At 28.9% G+C, this 9,879-nt stretch overlaps 2 protein-coding genes across 2 annotated transcripts; one reads left to right on the forward strand and one right to left on the reverse strand.

Annotated features, from left to right (window-relative positions):
* Positions 1-5,178: 5,178 nt before the first annotated feature.
* On the reverse strand, positions 5,179-8,421 carry LOC107445671 (vacuolar protein sorting 11). The gene has a single exon (XM_016060121.4). The coding sequence runs from the start codon at positions 8,202-8,204 to the stop codon at positions 5,466-5,468; it is 2,739 nt and encodes a 912-aa protein (XP_015915607.2). The 5' UTR covers positions 8,205-8,421; the 3' UTR covers positions 5,179-5,465.
* Positions 8,422-9,027: 606 nt separating this feature from the next.
* On the forward strand, positions 9,028-9,573 carry LOC107445687 (gastrula zinc finger protein xLCGF3.1). The gene has a single exon (XM_016060158.3). It carries the CDS (start codon positions 9,028-9,030, stop codon positions 9,571-9,573), a length of 546 nt encoding a protein of 181 aa, XP_015915644.1.
* Positions 9,574-9,879: the final 306 nt, after the last annotated feature.

A 9,879-nucleotide genomic window follows, 5' to 3' on the forward strand; every position in this document is an offset into this window, starting at 1 on the left:
TGATTTCTTAAGTTAAAAAACAGTGTTTTAAATTATTGATACTTTTATTATTTTCTTTTCTTAGTTTTAAAATTTATTTTTAATAAATTGCTGTATTAATTAATTTTAGTTAACCAAATTTCTTTCTTGGTGTGACATTTGTAATTAAATTTTTAAAAATCTTGAGATTGAAAGTACAGATTAAAGTACACATTTAATGCTGTCTTAATATAGACTTGTGTAGCTGAAAGTAATTAATACACATGAATTTAACAAAAAATGAAAAAAAACATAGAATTAAAATCTACATTATATTTTATTGATGGAAAATGTTTATTTCTAAAGCTTGAGGTTATATTGAAAAGGAATTACCCTATTAAGCCTAAAATAGAAAGAAAAAAAAAAGCTTATGAATTCAGATATTTTTATCCTGATATAGTAGTGTCATTCTGCCCTTTCAAAGTCATTTGAAGCATTAGAGTTATTAACTGGTATTTTTTTCTGATAATATGTTTACAGTATCTTTGACATCAGATTATGAAATTTTGTGGAAAAAAATGCCAATGATTATATAGAATTTTTGAAAAATTTTTTTTTAGCCTATCTATTTTGATATAGGATTAAAAATGACTATTTTAATTTAAAAATATATAGATTAAATATTTATTTTTTGAAGAATGACTGCATTTATTTACACAGTCTGTTACATTTATTTTGTCGTATTAAAAATCGAGAGAAAAAAAATCACAATTTTAAATTAAAATAATGGTTTGCTAATTGAAATTTTGTTTTAATAGTTAAAGAACAGGGAGGGGTCTATCCAAGCCAAATTTACTAACTCTTAGCGATACCTTCTCAAAATACTTTTTCTTAAAATTTTATTTTTGTGTTGATTTTGATTTTTAATTTTCACAAATTGTGTCTAAAGTTTCACGAAATAAGTACCTCTCGGAAGAATGTAGACAGACCCCTGAAATATTCTTTAAATTCTCTATTTCATCTAGTTTTTAAATATCAATCATGCATTTGTTTCAAAATGGTTGCTATGCATTATAATGAAAAATTATTTTAGTAAGTTAGAGCTTCTATAATATTGTTTTGATATTAATTTAATTTTGATTAAATATTTATAAAGCTTTTTTAATCATAAATTAAAGTTCTTACAATGTATTTGAATTTTAAAAAAAAATCCGATTTAAATACCAAAAAAAAAATCGTGAACCCTGCATTTTAAGTCTTCGCTCTATTCTTAAGTAGACATCCACAAAAGGAACTCTGAGATGTTTTGGGGGCCTTGAACAACTGCTTGCGTTCGTCAATCACTTAATACATCATGACATGCACTCAATATCATATTTGTTCACTTATCTGTTTTCTATAGATCCCTAGGGCTATATAATTGCTCTCTTCCCTTTTTGAATTCTCTCAAAATGTAATATATTATGATTATATATTTAATATAATGGAAATAATTTGATTTAAGAAAGTCCTTAAAAGTTAGAGTAACTTTAAACTTACTGCAAATACTCTCAATAAAAGGAATTTTTTACACTTTTAAAGAAACGAAAATTAAAAAGAAGAANATATTTGTTCACTTATCTGTTTTCTATAGATCCCTAGGGCTATATAATTGCACTCTTCCCTTTTTGAATTCTCTCAAAATGTAATATATTATGATTATATATTTAATATAATGGAAATAATTTGATTTAAGAAAGTCCTTAAAACTTAGTAGAGTAACTTTAAACTTACTGCAAAGCTTTAAACTGCAAATACGCTCAATAAAAGGAATTTTCTGCACTTTTAGGTGATATTTTCCCACTCTAATCAAAGTACAATGGATATACCAAATCAGTTTTTTTTTTTTTAATCTTCAGGCTATATTTAGGCCAATAGAGGCAGAAGGTACTAATTCCAAGTATAAAGGTTTTCATACTTGACGGTGTTTTTCGAAGCTCTTTAGCCAAACCAAAATAAAGGCCAATTGAAGTGCCTTACATTTGATCCAAAGCTATAATTTTCAACTATATCATCTCGCTATAAATGATTATATAGGCTTTAGAGTGAGCTAATAATTAAAAAAGGATTTTAAAAATCAATTTAGCTATGTTTTTTTAATTTAGAAAATTATCATTCAATAAACAATTCTTAAATTTTGTTTATTTTTATGGGCCTGAATAATCCAATGTTTGAAAATAATTTAAATATTAAAAAATGGATCACAAACTTTTCATTTTTCACGAAACTATGGCCTTTCTTCATATCAGCGTTTTGCACAAATGGTGCTGGATAAAGATTGGCAAAAATTAACAGTCGTGACTAAGTGTTGTAAATCACATCAGTTTTATAAATTGCATATTCGCTAAAAAGCATTGTTTCATGCGACAGCAGAGCTTTTGAAAAACAACTCCTTTGCGGTATTTTATTAGTTTTAAAGCATACTTGATAGCTACCTTTTCCGCAATAAAAGATTTTCGATGCATCATTTTACCCATTCATCTTTTTACCCGTTTCTGCTTATCAATATGTGACGTCTACCTGTAAAATTCATGATTACTAAACTTTTGAATTATACCTTAACTCTAAGGTTCATATAACTCTTGTAAGAAATTTTCTTTTTCGTTGTTCGAATAGAAAGGATGTAGAATTTAATTGCTCAAGAGGTAGTATTGGCAATACTTATGGCACCGAACATAAAGGGTGTTACAAAAGTTAATCTAAAGCTCATCACTATGTCTGATTAAAAAAAAAAAGAAAATCGCACTCTCATTACTAAGTTTGATTAAAAAAAAAAAAAATCACAGGTGCCTCAGAGTTATGAAAGTCATCTCTAAAAAAGGAAAACTAAAGCAATTTTTTTATTATTAAAATCAAAGTCGCTAGATAAATCCGACTAAATTAATGCCATTTTAATTGGCTATTTATTCAGGAGGAGAAATGAATACTCAACAGATGTGTAATCATTGAGGACAAGTAAATGCTAATACGGATATATTTAATTGATCTTTTCCTCAAGTGGTTTTAGAACCTTAGTTCAAATTTAAGAAATAACAAGTATTAATTTTCATCATATATTAATTTTGATTATGTGATTTGTATTGCTAAAATGCAGAAAAATTTTAACTTCTTATACTTTCTAATGAATACGACATAATAAAAATTATTATAAAAAAATTTTTTGAAAAAAAATTATTAATTTTTTATAATGAAATCTTGGTTCTTTTATACAATGTCTGTCTCAGTCATTATTTTTTTATCTCAGTCAGATATTTAACCCTACTATACTTTTGATTGTACTTACAAATATAAACTGAAATCGAAGCTTATATATGCTACATTAACAATATTTAAACATCGTTTATTTTGATAACTTAGTCTGGTAAAAACTATAATTTTCTTTTTTCCCTAAAACCTTTTGCAATTACCCTTAATAGGCTTTCTTTTGAACTGACAAAAAACATTCTTACTCTCAATGTTCATCTATCTTTCCATGTAAGCTTCAATATATTATTTGCTAAACTTTCAACATCTGACAAATTTATTGCTCTTATTAGCATTAGCTCTTGAATTCAAAATATTTTGACAAGTGTGTAACTCTTACAACACAAACATTGGAAGAAAAACGTTAGCATGGAAAAAATTAAATGCGAAAAAAAAAAAACATGTTTAATTGACAGGAGATTTTGAATTTTATCTCTTGGGTTTGTCAATGTCTATCATATAACTTTCCAATTTTAGACAGAGATGAAATACTCTTTACTACACAATATGCAGCGATAAGATGAAAAGCTGTAATAGCATGTTGTATAGCTTTCTCATGGCAGATACAGCGTCCGCACTAAGCACCTCGTCAAATAGGATAAAATAGTAAATTTGGTGAAACAAATTGCGTTCTATGGAAAAAAATATATATAATCCCCTTGATCCTGAAATCAATGTGAATTTTTCTGAGCAATTCTTGTATTCAATTACAATAATTTCCGTTAGATATATCATTTAACTAATTAAAATTATATTGAGTTCAGATAATGTAAGCAACAAGAGAGATTATGTAAGCATAGAAAACATGTAAAATACTAATTCACACGTTAGTTGCCATATCATGCAACATGGTGTAAGAAAGCTATTTCCCTACAGTTAGTGTCAATGAAGCAATTAAGTGATTCTAGAAGATTCGGATAATCACCCAGCTATATTTCCAGAAAATATGTGTCCTCATGGAAACATCATTATTTAATAGAATAAACTTATTGTAAAATTTAAAATGGTTACTAAAATAAGAAAATTTAACTTTGACTTTATCTTTATAGATTTCCACTTTTTAATGATAGATAAAGTATAACCACCTGCTGTAAAAAAATTCTCTGAGAAGCATAAAAACTAATGAAACAGAATTAAATGATTCAAATAACTTATCTTCTACCACAATTTTTTTTTTTTTTTGATGATTACAATCGAGACAGTAAAAAATAAGTGAGAGAGTAAAAATTATTTTAATAAAAAATAAAGGACTTAAAGAATAAAACGTTTTATTTATATTTATTTAAAGGATAGTCAGAATTTTAACAAATTATCAAAGGTTGTTTCAGGGTTATCCTTGTATTACTAACGTAGTCTATTAAGTTATCAAGAATAACTCCAACCTATTCTTATTCCTCAGACTAAACAATGATTAATTAGCTCCTTACTGTGAAAACCCTCTCAGCGAACATTACAAAGTGTTATTTAATTGTATATTCATATGAAAAAAAAAAAAAAATTCAGATTTCATTTCATCTTTTTTTAAATTCTTTACTTATTATAATACATTAATAATGAGGTTGTTTACAACAAGCTATCACTGCTTGGGGATGAAGTATGAGGTGTTTGATATTTTAGGGTGAAGAAACCAAAATACAGTATCATCAGTTCTCATAATTTCACAATTGGAAAAAAAAAAGCAAAACTTAACAACTAAAATATGCAAAAGTTTGTCCTGGCTACTAGTTACACCTTTTGAGTTAGTCTAGTCTCTTTTTGTGATATATGTATATATTTTTTTACTGACTTACTTATGCCAATACAATGTATTCATACATATATAGAAAAAGAGGTATTTAAATTCTGTTATATTCAAATCATTTAACTGAAATGGATGTAGTTTAATAATTATACAAGAAAAATTTAAGTATAGAGCAGCAAACTATTACAGAATACACATTGCACTATATATAATAAATTTATTCCAAATTTTTTATAATACAATAAGGTGAAATGAAATTAGTTTAACACCTCATATATTTTTTTAACATCAACTGAATTATTTAACAGTAAATAGAAAATAATATTACATTTTGAATGAAGTAATTTTTCTTTCAAACATATAAAAAAAAAATTTTCATAAAAAATTAATTTAAAATAAAATAGCATAAAATGCTATCATTTCTATCTTAAATAGCTAATTTAGCTTAACATATCAATCAATATTTAACAATGAAATTAAATAATTACATATCACTATAGAACGGATTAAGAATATCAGTATTACGAACACTGGGTTGTGAAGAGTTTGTTACAATTGTTACTTTATTAAACACACCTCTACCGAAATAATCAGCAACTACAGCAAAACCATCGTCAGCTCTTTCCAACTGGTTATGGAATTGTTCATGTATGTCTTTGTTTTGTTCTTGTGATCTAATTATTCCAAGAACTTTCTGGTTTTCTGACAAACAAAGAGGACATTCAGAATCATGTTCAGCACTGTAACTCTCAAAGCACTGTTGATGATAAGAGTGACTGCAAAGGAAATGTACAGAGGGCAATTCAAGCTGATGAGCGCAGCCACTACACTTGGATACTTGGAAAATCTTGGGATTCGTTTTCAATTCTTCCATTTGGTTTCTCATTTTTTCAGTTTCTTCTCTATACTGTTTGATCAATCTTTCATCCTCAGAAATTTGCTCATTTTCTTTCTGTAAATATCGAATAATGTAATCTTTAATTAAATCTAAGGTTGCAGTGTGGCTTTTTGCCATTATGTCTACCACTAGAATAGGTGATAACAGGTTATTCCTCTCTATTTCACTTAATATTGTCATCACATAAGGTTTTTGGCTTTTTTCTTCCTGACAGAAAAACCATAAGGCTTGAACCCATAAATTCGGATCATAGTTACCAAAAAGTTCACAGGTTCTCATAATAGCCTCAAAGTCTCTATTTTCAATGTGATAAAAGATAATTTGTTGGTACAATTTTGCCTTTTCATACAAATGTAAGATTCCAGGTTTAAAATCACTCATTTGACACAAAACTAGAGCTTGATTGATGCTATAACTTGCATCAGAATTTTTCAGCATTTCCATTATTTTTAGTTCCTGTTTCTTTTTAGCAGCTGGATCTGTTTCTTTGCTGTAAGCTTTTAAACACAATTCCAAGTAAGTATTATATACAAGAGAAGAGGATGTTGGTCTAATCTTAATCATATGCTCTAAAAACTCAAGAAGTCGCTCTGAATTGTTAACGAAAATATGAATGAATTCTTCAGGATTAGCAGACATACTTCTATCTGGAGTTGTTGCATAAGCATTATAATCAGTACAAAGTCTTTTCAAAAGTTGGGTTGTTTGTTCAGGTACTTCAGTCATCAAAACCTTCCCATAAGTTTTCATATTTCCTTCGGCAGCTTCAAAATCTAGCTTTGAAATGTATTTCAAAGCTTTATCATAATCTTTAAGATCCTCTAGAAGTATCTTAAGGTACCAATCATGTTGATCATGATGCTCTGCTAAAAACAATGCATGTTTATAATAACCCGCTTGACGACAAACTTTCATTGCTGTTTCAACATCGAAATGAATTTCTCTATCTTTTGTCATAATAAATTCATCTAGTTTTGAAATATCCTTCAGTTTTGTATAACAGTTTAGTAGAAGAGTTGTATGGTCTTCTGTGGCCAAATCTTTCTTATGAAGAGCTTGTAAATAGGCAGTCAAATTATGGATTCGTTGGGCATCAAGAAATTTTCTTATAACATAAGATGCCTCTAATTTTCCTATGGTTTTTATATACTGAGTTATAGCACCATCATGATCTCCTTTACTATATAGATGATCTCCATATTGCCTAAATATATCAATCAAACCATCTTCATCATACATCTGACTTTTAGCTAAGCTTATTAACAAAGCATATTGATTCTTTTTAAATAACATATCAAGTTTACTCTGGGTATCTTTTTCTTGCAATGTATAAAGCTTCCCATCTTGAGACAAAATATACAATGATCCCCATTCAGATATGACATCTACAACTGCAGGTAGTGGTGCAGAATAGGCAATAAACTTATTTTGTATATCATATACTGTTACAATGTTCATATGAACAGGTGAGGAGGTAATAGCTGAAGAATGCACTGCTTTACTATCTTTACCAACCACAACTAAATAACTTCTAAACCAGTATAATAATATTTTTTCACCATCAAATGCTAAGCAAGGTCCTCGACCATCATGTTGATAAAAGTAAACAGCATCTTGTCTTCCAATCACAAACTGATGATCTTGCTTGGCATCACTAAGAATAGAACATTTTGGGGGACATCCGTGATTGTCAAGCAATGTCTTTGTTTCTTTATCTTTGACAGACAAATTAAACGAATAAATCTCATCATTTGTTGCAGCAAACATAAAAGTCTGCTTGCCATGTGTTCTGAAAGCAAGTCCAGTCAGAGGATTGTTGCTAACTTTGAAAACTTTTTGTTTACTTTGTCTTTCTCGAGTTATATCTCCTCTTGCAAGCAATACAGAACCATCAGAAAAACCAGAAGCGAGAAGATTCATGTTTTCATGAACAGTAATAGATGTAATTGGAAAAGCGATACCTTGAGGTCTGATATTCCTGATACATAAAGGCTTACCCATTCGATCAGCTTTTTCAGTGTTCCATACTTTAATAATAGAGGTGTCACCAGGTTCATCATCTCCAACAGTAACTAAAATTGGATTGAGTCTAAGTTGCTCGATATATGTCACTTTCTGTTCATAAGCTTTAAAGGACTGGAGTTGAAATTGCCTATTTAAAAAATATACATTGCCTTCAGAATCTCCAAGCAAAATCTGCCCCCTCCCACTTTTAGTACAAGTGACTTTAATATCTTTCAACTTCTCATAAACTTGCGATGTTTCAGGGTCTTTAACAACATCTTTTTCAAAGAAATTAAATCGTCTCCATTGCAAAAAAGCCATAATGAGTATAAGAAATTTATTCGTAAACGAGTAAATTATGACATAATCTGTACTGCAATAACAAACAGTAGCCAAATAACATGATATTGATCATTGATTGATCATTTTATATCAAACTTTAATTTACAGTACCCGTAGTAGTTTCAAAAAGAATGAAAACTGAAAATAACAGAGATTTTAAATATAAATTGTCAATTTTTATTGAAGCACTTTAAACTTTTTCAGTTTAAAAAGAATAATAAGTTTGACGGTTTGAAATTTCTGCATTATTTTAGTTTCGAATTTTCCTGGTTTAATAATGTATAAAAGAATTTAAATGGTTAAAAATTACAATTAAGTGATAACGAGCATTTTATGAACATGATTTTAAGTAAGTTAATTGATTTAAAATAAAAAAATGCTTCCAATTTAAATTTTACTTTTTGTGATTTTAACTGCAACCGATGTCCGCGGTTTGCGCTGCTGCTGTTGTCTGCCTGTGTTATGCTCTGCATTATTTCTTGTTTACAAAAGAAATGTTTTGAATTTGTTGTAGCTAATTGAAAGCTTATTTTTAAAAATAATTATTTTACATTCAAGGAACATTTAACGACAAGTATTTCCAGCCATCTAAGAAAACAAGCGCTTGTGATTTCTGTCATGCATTATTTAAAAGCATTCGATTTGGTGATCGAATAAATATTTGGTGAGCTTTGTCGTTTTAAAGCATTAAAAGGTTGTTATTGTTAAATGTAGTGCAAAATATTACCATCTGGATTTCGATTAGTTGACGTTTTTATATACTTCTAAATTACTTGTTCTATGCATTAAAATATTTCGCGCAATGCATTCTCTCACTCATTCACAAGAAATGCCCCTTGTTACCAACTTTTGCAATGTCAGTTTCGCTCGTAACAATGGCCTTCATTGTCAGTATATTCCACATAATCAAGAAGAAACTCATACCTGTAATATATGCAATAAAAGTTTTTCAGAAAAAAGCAATCTGAAAATTCACTACATGAGTCACGCCTCTGCAAGTCCGTCTATGACTGATATATGCTGTAAAACTTACAATCAAAAGCCACAACCTACTCAAAACAATCACACAAACTCTGAAGAAAAGCCTCACATGTGTGAAATTTGTCACAAAGGTTTCGTTTCTAAGAGTGAATTAGTATCCCATAGTATAACCCACACCAAGGAAAAGCCATATATGTGCGACATGTGTAATAAAGGTTTTGCTGATAAGTGGCATTTGAAAAGACACTATTATATCCACACTAAGGAAAAGCCACATGTGTGTGACATATGCAGCAAAGACTTTGCTCGAAAGGACCATCTTCAGAAACATTATCGTACTCATTCTAAAGCTAAATCTCCCATGTAAAAGAGTTATCCCCCATGGTATGATGCATTAAAAATGAATGATCTCGTATAAAAATTTTATGTGTAGTTTACAAAGTTTTGTACCCCCGACTTATTTTAGTAGTTCTTTAAATGTGTGTGGTATGTAGATGTATGTATCTTATCTTTGACATAGAACTTTGAAAAATATTGTGATAGCTTAAAATAGATGTCTGATCCTTTTTAAAACTTTCTTCTGAACCAGGGGTCTCCAAATTGTTTAGCCTAAGGGTAACACTAACTTCTCCAGTGAGAACTGAAGGCCATAAACATGGCCAGTGAAAGTTTT

This window comes from Parasteatoda tepidariorum, chromosome 3, assembly GCF_043381705.1.
Source record: "Parasteatoda tepidariorum isolate YZ-2023 chromosome 3, CAS_Ptep_4.0, whole genome shotgun sequence".
Taxonomy (NCBI): Eukaryota; Metazoa; Arthropoda; class Arachnida; order Araneae; family Theridiidae; genus Parasteatoda; species Parasteatoda tepidariorum.

Excerpts from the sequence above, each read along its gene's own strand:
- LOC107445687 (XM_016060158.3), top strand. The coding sequence starts at position 9,028 with ATGCATTCTCTCACTCATTCACAAGAAATGCCCCTTGTTACCAACTTT.
- LOC107445671 (XM_016060121.4), bottom strand. The coding sequence starts at position 8,204 with ATGGCTTTTTTGCAATGGAGACGATTTAATTTCTTTGAAAAAGATGTT.